Source organism: Chiloscyllium plagiosum, unplaced genomic scaffold (assembly GCF_037043375.1).
Source record: "Chiloscyllium plagiosum isolate Xiang-an unplaced genomic scaffold, Cpla_swu_hap1 HiC_scaffold_36, whole genome shotgun sequence".
NCBI lineage: Eukaryota > Metazoa > Chordata > Chondrichthyes > Orectolobiformes > Hemiscylliidae > Chiloscyllium > Chiloscyllium plagiosum.
Window position 1 is genome coordinate 32,630,937 of NW_028270174.1, and position 27,505 is coordinate 32,658,441.

Below are 27,505 nucleotides of genomic sequence, written 5' to 3' on the forward strand. Positions count from 1 at the left end.
CCTCACATCCTCTCATAAGCCTTCCAACGTCAAAGCCCTGATTCACACAGACGGTGACGGCACTTCATCGGCCGACTAAGATGAAGCAGTGCAGGGTCTTAAGTGGCGCTGTCGCATTGACGTTTCTTACGGAGTTGGCCGGGGTTGTGTGTATTGCTGAACCGGCCTGGCTGATCGGGTCATTGATGTGAACGTGGTGACAGTCACTGGAGTGCGAGAGGAGGAGTAGGCGGCGGCGGCGGCGGCGGCGGCGGCGGCGGCGGCGTGAGCGTGAGAAATAAGGCGGATGGAGCATTTGGAACATTGTGTTGAAGTCTGAGCGCCAGGCCGGCGGCTGCCATGGTTTCCTTGGGTAAGTTGTGACACAGCATTCCTTTCTGGATCATTGAGACACCGATGACTCGAGTCACGATTGTTTCTGGCCTCCACATAATGACTTGCAACATTTTCACTTACGATCTTATTTCCTTTCTGTCAGCGTTTTCATGTTCGTTGTACCATTTGATTTCTCCTTTCATATTACAACTGAACTCCGTTTAAAACCAAATGGCAATTGGTAGCGACCAGGGTGGCCAAAATACTGTGTTATGGTGTGGAAGCTAAATCGCTGAGACTTGGAGAAGTTTTTGTTCTTTTTAACACTGGAACAGCAATCTGATTTATCTAAAAATGCAGAGTTTTATTTTGTTCGTTTGGCATTAATTTAGTAGATCGAATTTGAATCCATGATTTGAACAATATTTCCTCCAATCTGACCATCAATATTTATGATTCTTTATCTAACTCATCCCGTACAAAGAGAATCAATTTGAGTTAACTAACATAAACGTTAACAGTTATGTGGGGTCTTTACTAATAAGGAATTTGCTATTAGAAGTAATAGTGATGGTTTCAATTGAAGCAGAATTAAAATACTACCGATGCTGGAAGTCTGAAACAGGAAGTGCTGAAAATACTCAGATCAGGCAGCATCTGTGTAGAGAGTAACAGAGTTAACTTTCAAGTCGATGACATTTGATTAGAATTTAATATAATTGCTACCACGAAAGGTGAGTGTGGGTAATGTTTGACACGTACTATGTTAGACTGTAACAAGTTAACTGCAAGTTAATGTACAGATTTCAGTGAAACTTGGTAGAAGGAAGAACTGATTATTTTTGTCAAAGATGGGGTCCATTCATTAACATGGAGTGAATTGACTTATTCTTTTTGATTGTTATGAAATATTTAATTTGGAACGTTGTAGATTAGTTTAGAATGTTGTGTATTGTTTAAGCTGCTCTGGAGTTTATTGTTACGGCTGTCAAAATGAGGACAGTTTTTGAAGTGGGTTGTTGGATGTGGCCTGAAGTCTCCTCCGTAAGATGGAAACCCTTAAGTAAAAAAGTTTTTTTCAGTGTTGTATTTATTGACTATCAACCAGGCAGGGAAAAGCCTTGAGAAAGAGCAGGATAATTGTAATAACATTGCATTTAACACAGCATGGTGAGAATATGCACTCTACTGTGTAGATATGTTTTTAGTCTGGTTCGCTTTGGATCACTGGTAGTTAAATATAATTCTTTTGTTCTGTAAAAAAATCTGGTTATAATGTTATTTTAATGTACATTTTCTTTTAATATCTGTGTGGTCAGTGTCAAACTAGGAATTCAGTAACATCCATAATAGGGAACATGTGTTTTTGGAAAATAAACATTGATGGTAAACCTTATTTATCTTTCCAAGGCAATGAGCTATGGTGGCTACAGATCCACTTTGCACAAGAAATCTCTTGGTACTTTCCCTAAGCAAATATTTTCATGTATGATCTTTGGCGTGTTCATAGGCATCTGATGTTGTGCAGAATTACATTTAAAGTCAAATTTATCCTTGTTTAAATTCCACTTACACTCCTTGCAGCTTCTCTTTTGATCATAAGTAGAAAGGAGCCATTCTAGTGGGTGGCACGGTGGCACAGTGGTTATCACAGCTGCCTCACAGCGCCAGGAACCCGTGTTCAATTCCCACCTCAGGCAACTGTCTGTGTGGAGTTTGCACATTCTTGCCGTGTCTGTGTGGTTTTCGTCCGGGTGCTCCAGTTTCTTCCTACAGTCCAAAAATGTGCAGGTTAGGTGAATTGGCCTTGCTAAATTGCCCGTAGTGTTAGGTGAAGGGGTAAATGTAGGGGAATGGGTCTGGGTGGGTTGCTCTTCAGCGGGTCGGTGTGGACTTGTTGGGCTGAAGGGACTGTTTCCACACTGTAAGTAATCTAATCTAACTTTTAAGTTAACTTCTTTCCTTCTTCTTTAGAAATTATTATTCTTGTGTCCCACCACTACCCAGCTGAGGTTTATTCATCAGCGAGACAGTATAGTCCTGGTATGACGAAATCAGTATGATGTTAAACTAAGCAAAGCACTCCTCGGATTTGTTTAATCCTTCTAGGTCACTTCAGATCACAACAGTTAGTAATTTCACAATGCAAATTCTTTTATTTTGTGTGACTTTGCAGCTGAGTAAATTTTCAAAACTTTTTGGATGTGGAATCACGTGTTCATGATTTTTTTTTCCTGCGTGTTCTCAGCAAATGCTTGCAAGAACATCTTATCTATCCTAACTTGCCACAAACAGTAACAACTACCTAAAGGAAATTAATACAACTCACATTGATAGAGTGACATTTATAAAGTAATCAAAAACTGGTCAGAGTTGTAGCTTTTAAGGGCTGCTTTAAAAGATAAGAAAGCAGAGAGCAGAATAATAATTCAGTCCTGTTGGAGTTATGTTTCAGTGGAAAACATTCATTATGCTCAAATGCAATAGTAGAAAAGCAAAATTTTGAGTCCAGTATAACTCTTCTTCAGAACAAATGCTGCTCGACCTGAGTTAATCAGGACTTTCTGTTTTTATCTGTGTCTCTAAAGTATACTTGAAATATGCTACCTTTTCATGGTGACGTGTAATTGGCTTTTTGGGTAATATACACATTTCTTGTGATAGAATATGAAGACGTCAGCCTTTTAAAGTTTGGACCTAAAGTCTGTTTTTAATTTCTCGAGAAACCAGCTTAGCAGAAGTGCAGAAACACCGGGGACAGGGGCAGATTGGGATGGAGGGAGGATAATTTCCATAACTCTTCTACATTTGTTTTGGTTTTTGAAAATAAGTTGTCAAATGTAATTAGGATTGTATTATTTGCCTTTTGACTTTTTGTTTTTCTTTTACTCTGTTAGGCTCTGTTAGTTACCTCCTATGTAACACTGTGGTATAGTAATCAATGATGGATAAAATTCTGGAAGCCCTCGTCACCTCTTCACATCCCCTACCAGTGAAGAAGGGAATTGTGAAGAAAGTGGTAGATGCAGCCGAGAACTCAGTTGACCGGGAGCAATGCAAGGCAATGTTTGATCTGACAACACGATTAATTTTAATTGGAGAGGATAATTTCCAGAAACAAGTGGGTCATCAGGTACTTGATGCCTATGCCAGGTACCATCGTTGTGAATTTGAGGAATTCTTCAACAAGGGATTTATTCTAAATCTTCTGCAACAAGGTTATGGATCACTAGATAAGAAAGATATTGCCATCATTGACTATATCCACATGGGACTAAAACTTATTATGAGCTGCCCTTCTGTGCTTGAAATCTTTGGCTGCATGCACACTGAGATACTGCGACTAGTTTGTGAAAGACCAGAACCTTTGCTGTGTGCTAGGTTGAGTGAGTTGTTGTCTGACTTTGTACATTGCATCCCAAAAGGTAAATCAGCAGTACTGTTTTGCCAGCAGCTAGTAAGGACTATAAGTCAGTTCCAATGCAGTGCAACACAGGAAGAAGAGATCCGTGGATTTATTTCTCAGGTGAACAAAGTAAGCAATTTGTTGCAAAGCATTTGGAAAGCTGAGCCTGGTGCACTTCTGCCTTCTCTACAAGAGGTATTTGTGATCATCTCAGCTACAGGTAAGGAACACAACAGGGAATAAGTTTTTTTTTAAAAAATGGTTATTTGTTTAGACTTAAGCATTTAATTTTCAAATGTTTGTGCCTTTTCCCCATTCTTCTATTTGCCTTAATAGATGAAAATTGTTGTGAGGTATTATAATAGTTCTTTTGTGTCAGTAAACTAATCTGGCAGGGTGCTGCTCCCTGTTCGTTGTTCCCTCTACTGGACTCAAGTAAGTGGAACTTGTCAGATATAAAGAAATTCAAAAATTATTTGTAAGTTCCTTTGCTTTTAAGAATGATTAGCAATAATATTTAGAGCTAATAGTCTACCTGTCTATTTAATTATCAAATTGCGTCTACTTTTCAATTTTCCTTCATCTGTAGATCAGTTATTGAATGCTTTCTTTGAAATCAAGTTGATATCCAATTCTACATTGGGTTGTTCCAACAAACCAAATAAGAGTTCTTCCACCTCTTGTTTTACAGATTCTTTATTTGAACCATCTATTGCCCTAGCAAGCCTCGTTCAGCACATCCCATTACAGATGATTACAGTTCTCATTCGAAGCCTGATCACAGATCAAAATGTTAAAGATGCCAGCATGACTTGTGCACTCTGCAGGTAGTCACTGATCTTGCATTTATGAAACACCTCACATTCTCCAGATGTGTCAAAACACCTCTGAGCTGTTGAATTGTTTGCTGACTTAGCAGTTCCTCATATGTGGGTAAATTTGGCTGTTTCCTTGTGCAGATACTGTTTTAAAACCTGTAGTGATGATTAATAATCAAGGAGGAGAAAAATTAAATTTATTAGAAGATCTTTTTTGAAATTTCTCCTGTGTATAAATAGTGGGTGCAGATGTGATGTGAGTTTGTTATAGAACAAGGAGGCACATCAAAGAGTGAAATCTGGAAGCTTGTTGGCCAAGTGAAGCATGGTGGAAATGTGTATTTGTTTCTTTTTAAGAAAAAATAAACGAGATGCAGTCAACTCAAATTTTCAAAACTCTGAAGACCTTATAGGTAAGGATATCAAAAAAATGGAACAATGTCATTACTTGAGACACAGGGAAACTGTGGTATTATTGAATGGCTGAGGAGCTAAATTAAATTCAGACTTTGAAGAATCCTTGCATTGAGAGAGCATGAGGCTAATAAAGCACATGCTTATGAAGAAGTTGAAATTATACTCCTTTTTACAATAATGTGAAGCAAGCTGTCAGAGATATCTTCAAACAATGGATGATAAGGGAAGGAGAAAAGAGAAGTGAAGATGCTTATTGCAGGAATTTCAGAGCATGGAGCCTAGGCAACTGAAGGGAAAAGAGCTACACATGATTGAATGGAGAGTGGATGCAGCCATGTGGGCCAGAGAGTAGAGAATGCTGGAAGATATGTGGGGATGGGGGAGGTTCTTGAGGTAAGTGACAGAAGCACGGTCATGAAAGTATTTAAACAGTGTGAGAATATCAGAAATTTAACTTCATAATATTGTCAATTTAATATTCAGTCACGGAGTGTGATTTTGGTCTTTGCTGTGGCAGAGCCTGATTTGAAGACATTCAACCATTCACCTGGGGGTACATTGGGCAATGTCTATCAAGTTAGTGCCTATGCGTTGTTCTCCTATAAGGCATGTTTCATCAACGCGATTTGGCTGTGACGCAATTGGTGAATTGGGGAACGGTATGTTTAAAATGCAAACTCCCATTGACTATTACACAATTCCACCCATGTTATCTTTGGTCCACTCTAGGTGTTTACTTCAGGGTTAGCAAAAGAGTTTGGACGGCAGGGCAAATGTTTTCTGATCTTAATGTTAATGAGGATGTTTTTAGAAATTATTGCAAAAGAAAAAATTTGGATTTCAAGGTTCTCCTCATTCTGGACAATGCATCAGGCCACCCTCCCATCATTGGTAAGCTTTCTGAAAACATCGAAGTGCTATTCCTACCTCCAACACAACATCTCGCATTCAACCTATGGACTAGGATGCAGTAGCAGCTTTTAAAGCTTATTATTTAAGGTGCACATTCAGGAAGCTGATTGCAGTTACTGAGGGGGATAATGAGGACAGTGTTCTTCAATATTGGAAGATCTTTAAGAATGCTATTGACATTATTGTGGAGGCCAGGGATGATGTCAGTAAGGACTGCTTGCATGCGAGTTGGTGGAAGCTTCTCCCAGACTTTCTCCATAACTTTAAAGGCATTGAACTGTCTGAGGAGCTTCCGGCAATCAAAGAACATTATGTTGCTCTTGCAAAACAAGTTGCAATTGAAGAAGTGGAGACTGATCTCCAACAACTTGTTACTGCAGCAGAAATTGAAATTCAAGATGAAGGCTATGAAGTCCAGGATGCAGCACCAGGAGAACTTTCCACTTCTCTTTTGTCTTCTATCCTGAGGGAAGTTGAGAAGCTGTTTTTTTTTTTTAGATTACTTGCAGTGTGGAAACAGGCTCTTCGCCCCAATAAGTCCACACCGACCCTCCGAAGAGCGACCCCATTCCCCTACATTTACCCCTTCACCTAACCCTATGGGCAATTTAGCATGGCCAATTCACCTAACCTACACATTTTTGGACTGTGGTAGGAAACCCACGCAGACACTGAGAATGTGCAAACTCCACATAGACAGTTGCCTGAGGTGGGAATTGAACCCAGGTCTCTAGCGCTGTGAGGCAGCAGTGCTGACCACTGTGCCACCGTGCTGCTCTTCGAAGATAATGACTACAATGCAGAATGCAGCAGGATAGCAGTGAAGGCATCAAGCCTTACCTGGCATCCTATGAACAGCTTCTTCATGAAAGATGGCCAAGCAGCAAAAACTAGATGCCTTTTATAAGCTAAACTCCAAGAAACAGTCTGAGGACAATGAACCACAGCCATCCAATTCTGGACTAAACATTTCCTTTTGTCATAACCCTGTATCAGGACTGCACCTGAAAGTAATGATGATGACCCTCAGCCTCTATGTTAATACATTACTGTAATTCATCAAACTCAGAAACCCCTTGGTGTTAAATTTATTCTTTCACTAAAATATTTACTTAGGCTGTGCTGTCATTTGTGATAGGCTAACTACAATTTTTGTTTCAATTTTTATTGATATTTTTGGTGGTTCTCCCCTACCTCTGTTTTTCCCGTGGGCCCACTTATTTCTATTGCGCGATTTTCCAAAACACGAGGTTGCACGAGAATTTAATTACCGCATTTATAGCAGAACAGCCTGTATTTGCTAAAAAGAGAAATGAAATGAATACTTTTCATTTTGTAGTCAAAAAGATTGACCCACAGGGAAAAGAAACAGAAAAAACAATTTATATAGCTTAAGAGGTTGGCATTGTTTGGCATGGAGTCACAGCTTGAATTGTGAATTACCCTAGTTAACTGATTAAATTCGAACTAGGCAGGTTGACTCTAATCGGTCAGAGCATTGGGATGCAGCAGGAATTGTGTGCCTCTGTAGCCCTTCAATCAGTGAAAAATGTGTAGTCTGTGGACTTGCAAATTATCAGGCCCTCTGGTGTGAATAAACTTTAGCATATGCAATGAATTATGCTGTTAACTCTTTTCTTTTTAGTAATGTTTAAATTCTGTACTGCTAAGAAATTATTATTTTCATTTTTGAGACAAATTTATAACAGAGACCAAACTAGACATATAAATAAGATTGACTGTTTAAGTGTCCTCTAAATCCTATGTATTGAATTTCTCAAAATGTGAGAAGCATTTACCACTGTTCATTTCCAAATATGGTATTTATTTCCCCCAATTATTTCTGCCTTTTCTCTTTTTTTAAGGAATACATTGTGTGCAGAGTTAAATGTCTTGTCTATTGTGTGAATGTGTATCTGGGATTAAGGAGATAGGGTCTCTTCAGTGTGGGAGTAGGCCATTCAGCCCATTCAGCCCATCAAGTCTACATTGACCCTCCAAAGAACATCCCAGTCAGACCTACCCCATACCCTATCCTGTAGCCCTACATTTCCCAAGGCTAATCCACCTACCCTCCACATTCCTGGACACTATGGACAATCTTCATCACAATGAAAAGAAGTTTCCTTACTTTCAAGCTGATTTATACCCCAGAATGTTTGGTACTGATGTAAAAAGCTTTTGATCTTCCTCCCACAAATAATTCCTATCTTGATGATTACAAATCAAGATGGTGTCATGGCTACAAACCATGGATAGGGTCTAAGTATCACAGAAATTGCTATGTAGAGAAGGCAGAATTAATGTTTTGGGTCAAGTGACCCTTCAGAACTAGCAGTACATCAGAAACCAGTTCTAAAGAAGGGTTACTGAACCTGAATAATTGATTCTGCTTTCTCTCCACAGATGCTGCCATTACCTGCTGAGTTTCTGCAGCAATTCCTTTTTTTTTTGTTTAAGATTTCCATAATCTGTAGTTCTTTGTTTATCTTAGGATCTAACTGTTACTGGTTTTATGCTTTTGTGTCCTTTTTAGAATGATTGACTGGCTGTCCTGGCCATTAGCTCATCATGTCGAAACCTGGGTGATTGCACTACTCAAAGGATTGGCTTCAGTCCAGAAGTTCACTATCCTTATAGATGTCACTCTGCTTAAAATTGAACAGGTAAGTTTGATGATAAACTAAGTGTACGCATCCCTTGTAGACCATAGGACATGAAAATTGATATTTCCAGTGTGAGTATATGAATGCTAATGCAAAAGTGTTCGTTATATTTAACATTCCATTTGAATGTTACAAAGATAAATTTTGTATAAGCGTATATGTGAATACATATCACATTTTTAATATTACCATCAGCTGCTTCTGAAGAAATTGCAGGCAGATGCATACACTGCTGACTGGTGGATAGGGCTTTGAGGAGTCAGGAGGTGAGTTACTGGCTGCAGTATTCCTAGGCTCTGACCAAGGTGGTGCCAATGTGTTTGTGGTGAGTCCAGTTGAGCTTCAGGCCGTTGGTAACCCTAAGGATGTCAGAGGTATGGAGCTCCTTGATGCCATACTCGATTGATGTCAAGGGCTGTCACTCTCACCTCACCATTGGAAATAATGAATCTTGAAGGTTTAAAGACTGCGTTGTATCACTTCAGAGGAAACTGCCTTTGCCTTTGTGAAATATCAGTATTTGGAACATCTTTTGGTGTTTGAAATTACTTGTTCTGCTAATTACGGAAAAGTAGCATGGTATCAGCATTTAACGTAATACAGAAATCTGCACAGTAGTGAGAAAAAAAAGTAATCTGTTTCATTAATAAGATTTCAGCAAAGCAAAATGGTGAACATTGCAACCGAGCAATTGAAGTTTTTCTTTCCTATCAGTAAAAACAGAGTTTTCCCATGCTGCTCAGTGAGTTAAAATATTTTATAACCTCAGCATGATTTCAAACAATCATGAACCTGCACTGCAAGCAAGTATGCATGATAATAGCTGCAGCAATATATCAGCTGTATTATTGTGCCTGGAAAGGACACTTTTTATCTCATATTCTTTTTAATCTTGCACGCTTGTTTGCTCCAAGGTCAAAATTTATTGTACTTTGTGCTGTTTGTTCCATGCCTACAGCTGCTATATAAATGGAATAAATTGTCTTGTATTCCTGAAATGCTGCTTTTATTTACCATTCAGTGAGCTTGTAAATATATTTACAGAAGTGTTTGTAGATTTCAAAATCAGAACTTGCAGTCAGAATAACTTAAGGGTAATTGGATTTAACCAAAATTGCAGATGCTTTTGCATTTTTCTTTAATGTCCCACAGTGCATCAGGTCAACAAAAGAATTGCACTAATTAAGGGATTGAGTTACCATTTGTAAATAAGTGTAACACTGATAAATTTGTTTGTAAGTGGGGCCTGTGAATGCGGTGCAGGGAAGGGAGGCACACTGGCCAGTCTCTGGAACTGAGATTCAATCTTTGGTGTGTACTGAGGTGGCAGATATCCATAAAGCTGTGTTGCAGGCCCTTTCCCTGGCCTCCGTATCCTGAATCATTTGAGATTGAGGTCTTTTCTCTTGATTGCGATCAGTATTATATTCTGAAAGTACAAACGTGAATGTAGGTGAGAGCTGGTCAAAAGATATGAACCCTTAAAATGCAAACTTTCATGTGGGTAATGACCAAATACTGATGTACAAAAAGCTGATTTATGTCCAGTGGATCCAAACAACAGGTCAAGGCCTTTCTGTAGTTTGACTGGAGTAAATAAGTTAGTGGGAAAATTGTTATTTCATGACTAGTTATTGGTGAATTTATTTTCTGTGCCAGGTATTTCATCGTCTTTGGTATCCTATTGTGCGACCTGGTGCTTTAACAGTTCTTTCCCACATGCTGCTCAGTTTTCAGCATTCTCCAGAAGCCTTTCACTTAGTAAGTAATCCTACTTATTTAGAAAGCCAAACTTAGTAGGTGTTAATTCTGGTTCATACCTTTTACTTTCTGTGTAATTCTACTTAGCTTAAACATAATTTTTCAAGTAAATTTGCAGGAGCAGCAAATTAAAAATAAACAAGTCAAAATGAAGGACATTTGCTATATATTACAGTAGCTGGCTTTGTTATGAACTTGAACTATTCGTGTCTATTTTATGTTGATTTGTTAATGAACTAGATGCCAAGAGTAAAATCAAACATGAGAATCTGGATCTTGGTCCATTTAAATTAAGAACATTTGAGAAGACACAATAGAAGATTTGTACTATTGAAGGTTTAGTCCTGTTAAGCAATTGGCAGACTAAATGCAAATTAGATTTCATATTGATAGATATATTCAAGATCGGTGGAGCGAGTACAGTGAATGGAATATGAAGCAGAAATTGATTGTTTCATTATCTGGATAATAGCTTCATTGAAACAAAGTTTTTTTTTAAAAGTTCTGGGAGATATGACCAAGAACAGTAGAGTCTGGAGACTATATGTTAAGATTCTGCAGTGAGCTCTCAAAAAATAAAGCACAAAGAAAATTTACAGCCCCTTCGGCCCTCCAAGCCTGAGTCGATCCAAATGTACTGTCTAAACCTGTTGGTCAATTCCTAAGCATTTGTATCCCACTGCTCCCCACCTTCTCATGCATCTGTCCAGACGCATCTTAAATGAATCTACTGTGCCTGCCTGTACCATGTCTGCTGGCAACGCGTTCCAAACACCCACCACCTTCTGTGTGAAATACTTGCCGTGTGTATCCCCCTTAAACTTTCTACCTCTCACCTTGAAAGCATGACCTCTTGTTATTGAAACCTTCACCCTGGGAAAAAGCTTGTCTCTATCCACCCTGTCTATACCCTTTATGATTTTATAAACCTCAATCAGGTCCCCCCTCAATTTTTTCTAGTGAAAATAAACCTAACCTACTCAACGTCTCTTCACAGCTAGCACCTTCCATACCAGGCAACATCCTCGTAAACCTTCTTTGCACCCTCACCAAAGCGTCCACATCCTTTTAGTAATGTGGCGACCAGAACTGTACACCATATTCTAAATGTGGCCGAACCAATGTCTTGTAAAATTTTAACATGACTCGCCAGCTCTTATACTCAATACCCCATCCAATAAAGGCAAGCATACCATATGCCTTCTTGACCACTCTGTCCACCTGTGCAGCAACCTTCAGGGTACAATGGACCTGCACTCCCAGATCTCTCTGCCCATCAACTTTTCCCAAGGCTCTTCCATTCATTGTGTAATTCGCTCTAGAATTAGACATTTGTCTGGATTGAAAGCCAACTGCCACTTTTCCGCCCAACTCTCCAGTCCTCCTGTATTCTCTGACAGTCCCTTATGCTTTCTGCGACTCCACCAATTTTTGTGTCATCTGCAAACTTGCTGATCATACCAACAGTGCCCTCTTCTAGATCATTTATGTATATTACAAACAAACTGTGGCCCCAATACTGACCCCTGTGGAACACCACTGGTCACAGTTCAGATTGTTAACACTGTGCTAAGTTCTGGTTATCCACACTTCAAAAGAAAAATACCATCTGAATTTGGGATGCATTTGAGATGCAGTTAGATATTACAGAGTGTGAGGTGAAGAGTGACTCCACATGTATAGGAGGTGAGCATTCATGAAGATTTAGATAGTCAAGTTCAACAGTCTCGAAGTTAAGATAGATGGTTAGCAGGAACTTTTTGGAACTATGCAAAAAATTAAATTGACATAGGAACAGTTTATCAAGAACTTTTCCTCACGGTAATCAGTATAAGACTAAAAGACCTAAAATTAGTAAGAAGGAAACTTTAAAATTAGTTTGAAGGAGGACTTTATTCAGTGGTATACTTTTGGAATAATCTGCCTTGTCATTGAAACAAAAATAAGGCAGCAAAATAAGATTGGGTGCTGTAATTGAAATTCTAAGATGAGCTTTGACAGATCAACTTGAATGGCATCCTTGATTTTATTTAAACTTGCTTTTTTATTATGCTCTTCAAAAATGTTCTGGACAAAATTATAAAACGTAGACAGATCATAGAAAAACATAACTGGTTCAGAAGCATTTGTAAAGAGAAAGAATTGGCTTAACATTGTCATTTGTCTGAACTACAGGATGATTTAAATTTGAACATGTAAAAACAATTTTCTTTTTCCCTGAAATTTGCTCCATTTTAAATAATTTAAATAAAACGTGTATGAATGTTCCTTTGTTGTTTTATTTTAGAATACCTCAAAGCACATGACATGCTAAGATTATTATTTTTGAATACAAGTGAGTAATTTGTAGGTAAGCACAGCAATCATGCTGCAACTAGCATTACACAAATAGGCAAAGTTAAATAACTATGAATAAATTATTCCATATTTACAGTCAATCAATTATTTCATATTTACACCCTGTTAATGAAATTACATTCCAAATTGAAGAAAAACAAGTTCCAATCTTGCATTTAATGCAAGTTGGAATAGGTGATGTTCTTTTCCAAATTTATTAAATCACTGTAAAGAAAAAGCCTCTGAGTTAATCATTAGAAACAAGAAATTTCAACATTGATACGTCTTTGACCTTGTCAGCATACTAAAGTCTTTATTTGGGACTCGTGCTTAATGTGATTCTTCACATCAGTTCCTTCCTGTGTTTAAAAGTTTGGTTTATTGCAGGTGATGACAGGCCTGGTTGAGTACAACAGAGTATAACCTAGGTAAAAACACTGGAGCCACTTTGGCTCCAACATTAAAGTCCAGAAGCTCAGAGAAAACCAAGGTTAGCATGAAAACTGTTGATTGATACATGATGATAAGCTTGTGACTGAGTTATGAGTAGTCACTCAGGGCTTTGACAATCCACCTAAGATGACAAATGGATGACTGGATCACCTGACAAGGTTTACTGGATTTTCGAGCAGCAGTGGTAAAGTCACGGTAAATTCGAAAATGGTAATCCTGTCTATGTTTGAGCCAGTTGTTTGGGAGTTGCATTTCCAATCTACAACAGGATGAAAATTGGAATTGGAAGTCAGCATCAGAAAGCTTTCGGAAGAGATATTATCAGATCCAGGGTACATAGAAAATCTACCTGGAGCATTGTCCTGATGGCAAGCAAGATGTTGTGGTGTTAGAAATAACAAATTTAAGCTATTAGAAGGAAAATAATAAACACATCTCAATTGATTACCAGGATAATCAAGAGAAATGTTGTATTTTCACATATGATGACATTTTACATGTGACATTCCATAATCTCTCCACAGATTGTTCCTCATATTATAAAACTAGTTCAGTTCTTGAAAGATGAAGATTCACCTACCAGTAAAATCTTCCTCATGCAGTTGACTGAGTTGGTACATTGTATGATGTATCAGTATTCTGGGTTCCCTGATCTCTACGAACCTATCATTGAAGCCATTAAGGTAAGAATCTGAGAGCTAATAATGGGAAACATTTCTGGCTGAATTTTAACAGATGCTATGATCCATATTCTCTTTCCAGCTAAAAGATCAGTGGGGAGCCAACCCACCCACCTGACTCCACCGTTCATTTAATAACTGCTTCAGGTAAAACTTCTGTCCCGAAGTAGGGGCATTCCTACCTCAAGGTACCTGTTGACTAATCTAATTGGCCAGCAGTTCTGTAGTCCTTTCAGAACCAGTTGGAGCACAGGCAGTTCCCCCATGCCAAAATGCCCAACAAGCTCAGGGTTGGGAGTCTTGGAGAAGGGTTAAAGGTGATGAGATAGTGTTTGAGAGGCTGGGGAGCATGTTAAAGTGAGTATGATCTTTGTAACATCTGTCCTGATATGTCCCACAGTGAAGGTTGTCCATTTTCCCCTTCCCCACTTTGCCTAACACCAGTCTATGCAGCCAATGCTGTTGGATGTCCTATTTGAATCATTCCCCCACCATAGGTAAAAATACCAGTAGCAGTAAGATGTGTCCCTTAATGGGTCACTAAGGGCTATTTAAGGTCCTCATTAGGCCCAAAAGTGAATAATCTATGCCTCCCTCATTCGGTTTGAAGGTTCAAACGCATCAAAGAATGACAGCTGGAACACCACCCTAATACCATTAAGTCACAACCAAATCAACCAGCGGCTTCATGGAAGGTAATGGAAATTAATTGCAATTGTCCCAGTGCCTATCTGTTCTACTTTGTGGTGAGATTGGCCAAAATGAAAATCCAAGAATCATATTTCACTTTTAATCTCTATTCACTGCACATGATGTAATAGTGCAATTCATATCATCACTACATGTTTATAAAAAAAATGCTTTTCAAACCTATGATATAGAAATATATCTACATTTGGAATGCTCATGCATTACTCATTTAAGTTGTGCAGCACCTGAACTAAAGCAAATGGTGAAATATGTACAGGTCAGCATGTGGGAAAGCAAGATAGGTGAATGTTTTGAGCCTTCCTCGCTGTCCGCTACACCTCCAATTTTGGTGTCATCTGCAAACTTACTAACTGTACCTCTTATGCTCACATTCAAACATTGATATAAATGACGAAAAGTAGAGGACCCAGCGCTGATCCTTGTGGCAGTCCACTGGTCACAGGTCTCCAGTCTGGTTTAAAGAAAAAACTCCACTATCACCCTCTGTCTTCTACCTTTTGAGTCAGTTCTGTATCCAAATGGCTAGTTCTCCCTATATTCCATGAGATCTCACCTTGCTAACCATTCTCCCATGGGGAACCTTGTTGAACGCCTTACTGAAGTCCATATACACCACATCCACGGCTCTGCCCTCATCAAGCCTCTGTTACTTTTACAAAAAACTCAATCAAGTTTGTGAGAAATGATTTCCCACAGACAATGCCATGTTATCTATTCCTAATCAGTCTTTGCCTTCCAAATACATGTAAATCCTGTCCCTCAGGATTCCCTCCAACAACTTGTCCATCACCGAGGTCAGGCTCACCAATCTATAGTTCTCTGGCTTGTCCTTACCACCTTTCTTAAGTAATGGTACCACATTAGCCAATCTCCAGTCTTCTGGTACCTCACCTGTGCCACAATACAAATATCTCAACAATGATCCCAGCAATCACTTCCCTAGCTTCCCACAGAGTTCTAGGGTACACCAGGCCTGTGACCGGTGGCGTGCCACAAGGATTGGTGCTGGGTCCACTACTTTTTGTTATTTATATAAATTATTTGGATATGAGCATAAGAGGTATAGTTAGTAAGTTTGCAGGCGACACCAAAAGTGGAGGTGTAGTGGACAGCAAAGAAGGTTACCTCCGAATACACAACAGGATCTTGATCAGATGGAGAAAGTGAGGTCTGCAGATGCTGGAGATCAGAGCTGAAAATGTGTTGTTGGAAAAGCGCAGCAGGTCAGGCAGCATCCAGGGAACAGGAGAATCGACGTTTCGGGCATAAGCCCTTTTTCAGGAATGAGGAAAGTTTGTCCAGCAGGCTAAGATAAAAGGTAGGGGGGAGGGGCTTCGGAAATGTGATAGGTGGAAAGAGGTCAAGGTGAGGGTGATAGGTCAGACTGGGGTGGGGGCGGAGAGGTCAGGAAGAAGATTGCAGGTTAGGAAGGCGGTGCTGAATTTGATGGATTTGACTGAGACAAGGTGGGGGGAGGGGAAATGAGGAAACTGGAGAAATCCGAGTTCATCCCTTGTGGTTGGAGGGTTCCTAGGCGTAAGATGAGGCGCTCTTCCTCCAACCATCGTGTTGTTGTGGTCTGGCGATGGAGGAGTCCAAAGACCTGCATATCCTTGGTGGAGTGGGAGGGGGAGTTGAAGTGTTGAGCCACAGGGTGGTTGGGTTGGTTGGTCCGGGTGTCCCAGAGGTGTTCTCTGAAACGCTCCGCAAATAGGCGGCCTGTTTCCCAATATAGAGGAGGCCACATCGGGTGCAGAGGATGCAATAGATGATGTGTGTGGAGGTGTAGGTGAATCTGTGGCGGATATGGAAGTTTCCTTTGGGGGCTTGGAGGGAGGTGAGGGGTGAGGTGTGGGCGCAAGTCTTGCACCTCCTGCGGTTGTAGGGGAAGGTGCCGGGAGTGGAGGTTGGGTTGGTGGGGGGGGTGTGGATCTGATGAGGGAGTCACGGAGGGAGTGGTCTTTACGGAATGCTGATAGGGGTGGGGAGGGAAATATATCCTTGGTGGTGGGGTCCGTTTGGAGGTGGCAGAAATTACGGCGGATGATGCGCTGTACATGGAGATTGGTGGGGTGGTAGGTGAGGACCAGTGGGGTTCTGTCCTGGTGGCGGTTGGAGGGGCGGGGCTCGAGGGCGGAGGAGCGGGAAGTGGAAGAGATGCGGTGGAGGGCATCGTCGACCACGTCGGGGGGGGAAATTGCGATGCTTGAAGAAGGAGGCCATCTGGGTTGTACGTTTTTGGAACTGGTCCTCCTTGGAGCAGATGCGGCGGAGACGAAGGAATTGGGAGAATGGGATGGCGTTTTTACAGGGTGCAGGGTGGGAGGAGGTGTAGTCCAGGTAGCTGTGGGAGTCGGTCGGTTTGTAGTAGATGTTGATTCGGTCGCCTGAGATAGAAATAGAAAGGTCGAGGAAGGGGAGGGGGGAATCTGAGACTGTCCAGGTGAATTTGAGGTTGGGGTGGAAGGTGTTGGTGAAGTGGATGAACTGTTCAACCTCCTCGTGGGAGCACGAGGCGGCGCCGATACAGTCATCGATGTAGCGGAGGAAAAGGTGGGGGGTGGGGCCAGTGTAGTTGCGGAAGATGGATTGTTCCACATATCCTACGAAGAGGCAGGCATAGCTGGGGCCCATGCGGGTGCCCATGGCTACTCCTTTCGTTTGGAGGAAGTGGGAGGATTGGAAAGAGAAGTTGTTCAGGGTGAGGACCAGTTCAGTCAGTCGAAGGAGGGTGTCAGTGGAAGGGTACTGGTCGGTACGGCGGGAAAGGAAGAAGCGGAGGGCTTCGTGATGGGGGATGGAGGTGTACAGGGACTGGATGTCCATGGTGAAAATAAGGCGTTGGGGACCGGGGAAGCGAAAATCATGGAGCAGGTGGAGGGCATGGGTGGTGTCCCGAATGTAGGTGGGGAGTTCCTGGACTAAGGGGGACAGGACGGTGTCAAGGTATGCGGAGATGTGTTCGGTGGGGCAGGAGCAGGTGGAGACAATTGGTCGGCCGGGGCAGTCAGGTTTGTGGATTTTTGGGCAGGTGGTAGAAACGGGCGGTGTGGGGTTGTGGGACTATGAGGTTGGAGGCGGTGGATGGGAGATCCCCCGAGGTGATGAGGTTATGGATGGTCTGGGAGATGATGGTTTGGTGGTGGGGGGTGGGGTCATGGTCAAGGGGACGGTAGGAGGAGGTATCTGCGAGCTGGCGTTTGGCCTCAGCGGTGTAAAGGTCAGTGCGTCAAACTACTACCGCGCCTCCCTTGTCTGCTAGTTTGATAGTGAGGTTGAGGTTGCAACGGAGGGAGTGGAGGGCTGCGCATTCCGAGGGTGAGAGGTTGGAGTGGGTGAAAGGGGTGGGGGAGTTCAGGTGGCGGTTAATATCGCGGCGGCAGTTGGCTATGAAGAGGTCGAGGGCAGGTAGGAGGCCAGCACGGGGTGTCCAGGTGGATGGGGTGTGTTGGAGGCGTGAGAAGGGGTCGTCAGAGGGTGGGCGAGAGTCTTGGTTGAAGAAGTAGGCGCGGAGGCGAAGGCAGCGGAAGAATTGTTCGATGTCACGCCGTATGTTGAACTCATTAATCCGAGAGCTTAGGGGAATGAAGGTGAGGCCTCTGCTGAGGACTGATCTTTCATCCTCAGAGAGGGATAGGTCTGGAGGGATTGTGAAAACTCGGCAGGGCTGGGAGCTAGGACCTGGTGTGGGGCTGAAGCTGGATGTGGGGGCGGGGTTAGGCCTGGGGGCGGGGACGGAGATCGGCATGGGGGCGGGGTTGGGCGTGGTGATGGTGATCGGCGAAGGGGCAGGTGTGGTGATGGCGATCGGCGAAGGGGCGGGCGTGGTGATGGCGATCGGCGAAGGGGCGAAGAGCGCCTCATCTTCCGCCTAGGAACCCTCCAACCACAAGGGATGAACTCGGATTTCTCCAGTTTCCTCATTTCCCCTCCCCCCACCTTGTCTCAGTCAATTCCATCGAATTCAGCACCGCCTTCCTAACCTGCAATCTTTTTCCTGACCTCTCCGCCCCCACCCCAGTCTGACCTATCACCCTCACCTTGACCTCTTTCCACTTATCACATTTCCGAAGCCCCTCCCCCAAGTCCCTCCTCCCTACCTTTTATCTTAGCCTGCTGGACAAACTTTCCTCATCCCTGAAGAAGGGCTTATGCCCGAAACGTCGATTCTCCTGTTCCCTGGATGCTGCCTGACCTGCGCTTTTCCAGCAACACATTTTCAGCTCTTGATCAGATGGGCCAATGGGCTGAGAAGTGACAGGTGGAATTTAATGTCGATAAATGGGAAAGCAAATCTTAGCAGGACTAAGGGGACTAATATATTGGCAGGGGGATTTGCTATAGCTGCTCGGGAAGATTTAAAGTAGTAAGGTGGGGGGTGGGACTCAGGGAGATAGTGAGGAAAGACATCAATCCTGAGACTGATACAGTTGAGAACAGAAGCAAGTCAAACAGTCAGGGCAGGCAGGGACAAAGCAGAGAGCAAGGTATGACTGATTAAATTAAACTGCATTTATTTCAATGCAAGAGGCCTAACAGGGAAGGCAGATGAACTCAGGGCATGGTTAGGAGCACGGGACTGGGATATCATAGTAATTACAGGCACATAGCTTCGGGATGGATAGGACTGGCAGTTTAATGTTCCAGGATACAAATGCTACAGGAAGGACAGAAAGGGAGGCAAGAGAGGAGGAGGAGGAGTGGTGTTTTTGATAAGGGATAGCATTACTGCTGTACTGAGGGAGGATATTCCTGGAAATACATGCAGGGAAGTTATTTGGGTGTAACTGAGAAATAGGAAAGGGGTGATCACTTTATTGGGATTGTATTATTGACCCTCTAATAGTCAGAGAGATATTGAGAAACAAATTTGTAAGGACATTTCAGTTATTGCTAAGAATAATAGGGTGGTTATGGTAGGGGATTTTAACTTTTGAAACATCGACTGGGACTGCCATTGTGTTAAGGGTTTAGATGGAGAGGAATTTGTTAAGTTTGTTAAAGAAGATTTTCTGAATCAGTGTGTGTATGTACCTACTAGAGAAAATGCAAAACTTGACCTACTCTTGGGAAATAAGGCAGGGCAGGTGACTGAGGTGTCAGTGGGGGAGCACTTTGGGGCCAGCAACCATAATTCAATTAGTTTTAAAATAATGATGGAAAAGGAAAAGTTGAAGTTCTAAATTGGAGAAAGGCCAATTTTGACGGTATTAGGCAAGAACTTTCAAAAGCTGATTGGGGGCAGATGTTTGCAGGTAAAGGGACGGCTGGCAAATGGGAAGCCTTCAGAAATGAGATAACGAGAATCCAGAGAAAGTATATTCCTGTTAGGGTGAAAGGCGAGGCTGGTAGGTGTAGGGAATGCTGGATGACCAAAGGAATTGAGGGTTTGTTTAAGAAAAAGAAGGAAGCATATGTCAGGTATAGACAGGATAGATCGAGTGAATCCTTAGAAGAGTATAAAGGAAGTAGGAGTATACTTGAGAGAAATAAGGAGGGCAAAAAGGGGACTGAGATGGCTTTGGCAAATAAGAGTTAAGGAGAATCCAAAGGGTTTTTACAAATCTATTAAGGACAAAAGGGTAACTAGAAAGAGAATAGGGCCCCTCAAAGATCAGCAAGGCAGACTTTGTGTGGAGCTGCAGGAGATAGGGGAGGTACTAAATGTGTATTTTGCATCAGTGTTTACTGAGAAAAAGGACCTGGAAAACATAGAATGTATGGAAATAGATGGGGACATCTTGGGAAAATGTCCATATTACAGAGGAGGAAGTGCTGGATGTTTTGAAACGCATAAAAGTGGATAAATCCCCAGAACCTGATCAGGTGTACCCTAGAACTCTGTAGGAAGCTAGGGAAGTGATTGCTGGGCCCCTTGTTGAGATATTTGTATCATCGATAGTCACAGGTGAGGTGCTGGAAGACTGGAGGTTGTCTAACGTGGTGCCACTGTTAAAGAAGGGTGGTAAGGCCAAACCAGGGAACTATAGACCAGTGAGTCTGATGTTGGTGATGGGCAAGTTGTTGGAGGGAATCCTGAGTGACAGGATATACATGTATTTGGAAAGGCAAGGACTGATTAGGGATAGTCAGCATGGCTTTGTGCGTGGGAAATCATGTCTCACAAACTTGATTGAGTTTTTTGAAGAAGTAACAAAGAGGATTGATGAGGGCAGAGTGGTAGATGTGATCTATATGGACTACAGTAAGTCATTCGACAAGATTCCCCATAGGAGACTGGTTTGACTCCAAAGCAAGGTGAAATCTCATGGAATATAGGGAGAACTAGCCATTTGGATACAGAACTGGCTCAAAGGTAGAAGACAGAGGGTGGTGGGGGAGGGTTGTTTTTCAGACTGGAGGCCTGTGACCAGTGGAGTGCTGGGTCCATTACTTTTCGTCATTTATATAAATGATTTGGATATGAGCATAAGCGATATAGTTAGTAAGTTTGCAGATGACACCAAAATTGGAGGTGTTTTGAACAGCAAAGACGGTTACCTCAGATTACAACGGGATCTTGATCAAATGGGCCAATGGGCTGAGAAGTGGCAGGTGGAGTTTAATTTAGTTAAATGCGAGGTGCTGCATTTTGGGAAATCAAATCTTAGCAGGACTTATACACTTAATGGGAAGGTCCTGGCAATGTTTCTGAGCAAAGAGACCTTGCAGTGCGGGTTCATGGCTCCTTGAAAGTGGAGTCGCAAGTAGATAGGATAGTGAGGAATGCATTTGGTATGCTTTCCTTTATTGGTCAGAGTATTGAGTACAAAAGTTGGGGGGTTGTGTTGTGACTGTGCACGGCATTGGTTGGACCACTGTTGTGGTGTTGCATGCAGTTCTGGTCTCCTTCCTATCGGAAAGATGTTGTGAAACTTGAAGGGGTTTGGAAGGGATTTGCGGGGATGTTGCCAGGATTGGGGGATTTCAGCAATGGGAAGAGGTTGAACAGGCTGGGGTTGTTTTCCCTGGAACATTGGAGGCTGAGGAGCGACCTTGCGGAGGTTTGTAGAATCATGAGAGGCGCGGATGTAATCGATAGACAGGGACTCCTGGGTAGGGGAGTCCCGAACTACAGGGCATGGGTTTGGGGTGAGAGGAGAGGGATATAGGGAATATCTGGGGGGCAGCTTTTTCGTGCAGGGAGTGGAACATGTGTGGAATGGGCTGCAGGGGGTTGTAGTGGAGGCTGGTATAATTGCAACATTTAAAAGGCACCTGGATGGGTACATGAATGAGAGGGGTTTGGAGGGATGTGGGCCGGATGCTGGCAGGTGGGACTAGATTGTTTGGGATATCTGGTTGGTATGGACGAGTTGGACCGAAGGATCTGTTTCCATGCTGTACATCTCTATGACTATGACTTAATGGTAAGGTCCTGGGGAGTGTTGCTGAACAGAGAGACCTTGGAATGCAGGTTCAGAGTTCCTTGAAAGTAGAGTCGCAGGTAGATAGGATAGTGAAGAAGGCGTTTGGTATGATTTCCTTTATTGGTCAGAGCATTGAGTATAGGAGCTGGGAGGCCATGTCGCGGCTGTGCAGGACATTGGTTAGGCCACTTTTGGAATATTGTGTGCAATTCTGTTCTCTTTCCCATCAAAAGGATGTTATGAAACTTGAAAGGGTTCAGAAAAGATTGACAAGGATGTTGCCATGTCGGAGGATTTGAGCTATAGGGAGAGATTGAATAGGCTGGGGCTGTTTTCCCTGGAGCGTCGAAATCTGAGGGATGACCTCATAGAGGTTGATAAAATCATGAGGGGCATGGATAGGATAAATAGACAGTCTTTTCCCCGGCGTCGGGGAGTCCAGAACTAGAGGGCATAGGCCTAGGGTGAGAGTGGAAAGATCTAAAAGGGACCTAAGGGGTAACTTTTTCACGCAGAGGGTGATGTATGTGTGGAATGAGCTGCCAGAGGAAGTGATGGAGGCTGGTACAATTATAACATTTAAAAGGCATCTGGATGGGTGTATGGATAGGAAGGGTTTAGAGGGGTATGGGCCAAGTGCTGGCAAATGTGATTAGATTAGGTTGGGATATCTGGTCGGCATGGACGAGTTGGACCGAAGAGTCTGTTTCTGTGCTGTTTCTCAGGGCCCAAGTTAGTCCTGGTGTTTTTGTAGAGAATTCAAACATTGCGCTATTTATGTAAATTAAGCTGTGAAAGTAAGACAAAGACTTGGGCTTAAGAAAAGCACTTGGACTTTAGGTTGGTTGTTCTGAGTTCATAAACACTATGTAAGTAAAACCGTATTAGATGTTCTCACATTGGGAATTTAGAACATGTATCTATCATTCAAAAAAATCTTGCAACCAATAATGCTTTTCAGTTCTGTCATATTTCACACGTGCCAGCAATGGATGCCCTTATCTAAAAAAAATGTTAACAGCTGAATGGGAGTGATTCCATAAATAATTTTAAAAAGAAAATTTGTTTTCAGTCATTCATAGGATGAGAGTACAACTGGCAATCCAGACACTTATTGCTTATCCCTAATTGTCCTTCCTTTCTTGAATTGCTGATTAATGGGTTAATGCAGCTGAAGTGCATTCTCAATTTCGTGGGCGCTTAAGAAAAATTCCACTGGCTTGAATCTGGAGCTAAATGTAAGGGTTACAGGTTTCCTGTCGTAAAGGACATTAGCGAACCAGATGGATTTTCATGATAATCATGGTTATCATCATGAATACTAAATGTTTATTCCAGATTTTATTTAATTAAACTAATTTAAATTTCCCTGTTGTGATGGCACGTCTCTGGATCATTATGTTCAGGCCTCTGGATTGTTAGTTCAGTAACATAACCACTACTCTACCACACCTGTCTTCACCTGAGGTGTTCTTCAGAGTGGCAAATTTACACTGTTACAGTATGTGGGACTAAGTACAACTGCTTTTTTCAAGTCAGCACTGGTACCCTGAACTGAATGACTACCTCCTGTGATGTGAATTTGTATGATTTGAGGATTTTACTTCTCTTTTGATCCTATTTAGTCGCTAAAGAGGATTTTTGGCTGGGTTTGCTGCCCATGCAGTTCTTGTTTTATAGCTGTTTTGATATTGGATTTTCTTTTAATTCATCCACACCTGACATTTCCCTCATTACACTCTGTCCCTTCAAAGGTAAACTGCTAATGTGTTGGCATATCCTTTTGAACCTCCGTAAGAAATCTTGCCATACCTCCACAAATTGTGATGAGTTGTCTTTAAATGGCCACATTCTTTCAAACTGAATAAAAATCAAAATTTGCGTTTCCTCTACCTCCACTATGCCAACCACATACCTGTATACAGGTAGAGCTGCACCGGGACCGATAAGGAATTATTCAAATCCTCTGACATAAAGAAAATATGTACAATCTGCTTGTTGCTGTATAGACTAGCTTTACATGAATTCTTTGTCATTTTGATCTGAAGTTTGCTGAGACTATAAAATCAATTCTAATTATAGTAATGATGCCACTGATGCACTAATCATTCCCCAACTAATTGTCATAAAATAAAGCAAGAAATATTCCACTTATTATTATGAATAAATTTAATTGTGCTGGAAATATCTTTCAAACTTATTTTTATAGGAAAAAAGTGCTCAGGGACTAAGTTTTTCTTTCTTTACTCAGTGCTGTTAATCTCCTCCTAAGTCACCGTCACTGACAGTCTACAACCTTGTTACCAGTTTAGCTTGCTCATTTTCATTTGTACCTTCCTGTTGGCATTGTCATTAGTTTATTTGTGTTTATCTGTTGCTCAACTGTCAGTGTTTTTCTGAATTCTGTGTTTTTGTTACCATACAGTAAATTGAGGTTGTATATAAGTTGATAGATAACAAAATATAAATTGGTGTTTTAGGAATTGCCAAAACCTTCCGAAGAAAAAATGAAGATGACTCTTAATCAAAGTGCCTGGACATCGCACTCAAATTCTTTGGCATCTTGTTTATCGAGGCTTTCAGGAAAATCTGAAACTGGGAAAACTGGGTTAATAAACCTGGGCAATACGTGCTATATGAACAGTGTCATTCAAGCATTATTTATGGCTACGGAGTAAGTGATGGAATTTGCTTCAATGTTACTGAGGAACAAAGGTTTCAATACTTAACTATACTAAGTTCAACCTAATTGTAAATGTATAAACAAGTGGACTCAAATGTGGAGATTCAATACCCAATTATATTGTTATTTTTGCACAGTGCAAAATTATTTTTGGTGTGTATTCCTATTAATGTGGCAAAATTATGTGAGTAATTTAGAACGCCCCACCTGCAAGAGCCTACATAGAATACATTCACGATAGATCGATTCCTGTTGAGTGCAGTGTTTTGAAAGTCATTCAGATAGACTATGCCATGTTAGATATCTTAGAAGCCTTTCTGTGATTTTTAATAATAGAGGAAAGGAGATTGTTTCAGCTTTCTCTAATTATAAGAATAACTTAATGTGCAGAACTCATTAGTTGCTGAATTCAGCCTGACTTTAAAGGGCAATCGCATAATTGTAGAGTTACTGGGCTAGTTACAGAGCCCCAGATGAATGCTCCAGAATCTTGAGTTCAGATCCTATCATTGCAGCTGGGAGAACCTTAAAGGCAATTGATAAATTTGGAATAAAATTCAAATTTTTACTAATAATCATAAAATTGTCAGATTGTCATAATGCCCATCTGGTTTATTAATAATGTCCTATGGGGAAGAAATCTACTTCCTTACTCAGTGTGGCCTTTATGTGACTTCACAGATATATGGTTGACTCTTACTTGACCTTTGCCTTGTAAGCCACACAGTTGTGGGAAGTTGACCACCATCTACTCAAGGACAATTAGAGAAAATGCATTCATGCTGGTGTTGCCTGCAACACTCCTATCTCGAGCAATTTTTACATAAAAAGGTGTATGGTTCATAAAAGAACTTCAAGCTGTTCACCATGAATGCAAGTTGTGGTAGTTGTAGTATAACCACAATCATATGGTTTTGATCAGTGTTTAATGAAATTATTGAACCTTTCTTCAGCTTTTCTAAGAGAAACTTAAAAAAAATCTCTCAAGGGCGGTGTTGGTATAGTGGTGATGTCACTTTACTAGTAATCCAGGACCCAGATAGTAATATTCTTGGGACATAGGTTTTAATCGCGCCTTGGAAGATGGTGAAATTTGAATTCAGTGAAAATCTGAAATAGAAGAGCTAGCTTAATGTCGACCACTTTTGATGATGGAAAAGCCCAACTGGTTCAATCATGTCCTTTAGGAAATGAAATCTGCCATTCTTAATTGGTCTGACCAAATTGTGAATAAATTATAAAGGCTAGTGTAGCCAGTGTCCTCTCATCCCTTGAATGAATTTAAAAAACTGTAAAAATAGCAAATAACCTCTGTTTATTAACTACTACTTTATTTAGAAGGCATGTTTCAAAAGTTATTTTAAAAACATTAAAATAAACTTCCTTCAGTTTCAGAAGGTCTGTTTTATCACTGAATCTAAATGGGGCTCGTTCTTTGATGAGAAAGCTGCAACTTCTCTTTGCCTTTCTGGCTCACACTCAGGTACTTTCTTTTTAGAAAAACTACTCTTGGTAACATTTACAATTTAATGTGATGAGTTTTTAGCAAAGTCTTTGACATTAATATTGAACTTGGAAAAAGATCTTGTGATACAGTTGTGGTGTCTCTTTCTTGATCAGAATCTAGAAGATCTGGCCCTGTGCCAAGGCATGTTTGCCCATAGAAAGTGCTTTTGTAATTTGGGCAAGCAGGTATATTAGCAAATTTATTCCAGAATGCCTGATGGCGGACACTGAGTGGAAGATACCTGGTCAGCCATCCTGCAAAAGATAATGGCAAAGCACTGCAGTATTTTGTCTATAGTATGGACCAATTTATTGAAAGTGCTTCGCCCAGCCTTTGAAACACACTTGGGACACTGATATTGGAAGTTACTTTATTTTGAAATACTTTGAGAAATTGTTGCACATGCAGCTTGATATAGTTGTGTTCTTAACATCAGAAAACTGTGATACAGATAGGTTCAGGCATTTGCTCCTAAATCAACTGTTTGATTCAATCTAGATTGCTAAATTTAGTTGTTGTTAATTCTTTGTTGCCAACTTTGGAAATTTTACAAACATATTTAAAAACTGATGTTTGCAGAAAAAATGTTTGGCACTAAAATATTAATAGAATTTATATTTTCAAATTCATTGCAGTTGATTTTATGCATTCTTAAAGTGCATTTGCAAATTTACCTATGGTTTGTCGCAATTGGAAAGAACAAATATTACAAAAATAGCAACATTTCTGGATGTTTAGTTTTCTCCTTACTTCAATTGATGTGAAATAATTCAATGCAGTTTCCATTCCTGTCAACAGAGAGCAGCGTATGCTCCACAGAGCTTCTTTGAAGAATCAAGACCACCATGGTTCACGCCTGGATCCCAGCAAGACTGTTCTGAATACCTCCGGTTCCTCCTGGATAGGTACACACTCTTAAACACGGCATCTACCTCCCTCTGGATTATAAACCCATCAGTGAACATCAAGCCATTGTTTCCAGGACTGTTACTGACCTCCCCTTTCTCTAAAGAACTTTTCTCCACCGGTTACTACCTCCTAGACCCCTAACCTTGAACAGCCATAGTCTATCTCTTTTCCAAAATCTACAATGTGACTATGCTGGTCGACCTATCTTTTCAGCCTGTAACAGCCCCACTGAGATTATTTTCACCGATCTTGACAGTTTTTTTTCTCCTGTATCCAGTCTCCTATGTCTGTGATCCTTCTGATGCTCTATATTGTGTCAAGTTTCCTGAACTGCCTTCTCTTCAATATAAATGTTAAATGTTTCAACGCCACCTTCTCTCACCAGAAGACCCAAACAATCCCAATCTACCACCACTTTTATCCACCTGGCTGAACTTGTTCTCTCAATTAACAGTTTCTCCTTCAATTTATCTCATTCCCTCCGAATAAAAAGTGTTACTGTGGCTACTGCACAGCTCCTAATTCTATCTGCTTTTTTTTTTTGCTTTATGTTGAATGTC

General features: G+C 41.3%; 1 protein-coding gene and 1 long non-coding RNA gene across 3 annotated transcripts in view; one reads left to right on the plus strand and one right to left on the minus strand.

Annotated features, from left to right (window-relative positions):
- The first annotated feature begins 240 nt into the window (after positions 1-240).
- usp38 (ubiquitin specific peptidase 38) overlaps positions 241-27,505 on the plus strand; it is a 37,885-nt gene continuing 10,620 nt past the window's right edge. Inside the window, exons 1-9 of the mRNA XM_043674155.2 lie at positions 241-352; positions 3,213-3,941; positions 4,413-4,548; positions 8,405-8,534; positions 10,194-10,295; positions 13,610-13,768; positions 24,327-24,520; positions 25,919-26,012; positions 26,835-26,941. Coding sequence (XP_043530090.2) covers positions 3,257-3,941; positions 4,413-4,548; positions 8,405-8,534; positions 10,194-10,295; positions 13,610-13,768; positions 24,327-24,520; positions 25,919-26,012; positions 26,835-26,941 — 1,607 coding nt within the window. The 5' untranslated portion in view covers positions 241-352; positions 3,213-3,256. The remainder of the gene's footprint in view (positions 353-3,212; positions 3,942-4,412; positions 4,549-8,404; positions 8,535-10,193; positions 10,296-13,609; positions 13,769-24,326; positions 24,521-25,918; positions 26,013-26,834; positions 26,942-27,505) is intronic.
- LOC122539384 (uncharacterized) overlaps positions 9,593-27,505 on the minus strand; it is a 50,302-nt gene continuing 32,389 nt past the window's right edge. For both annotated transcript variants that reach the window (XR_015753329.1, XR_006309062.2), the window contains exon 3: positions 9,593-9,963. This is a non-coding gene — a long non-coding RNA (uncharacterized LOC122539384). The remainder of the gene's footprint in view (positions 9,964-27,505) is intronic.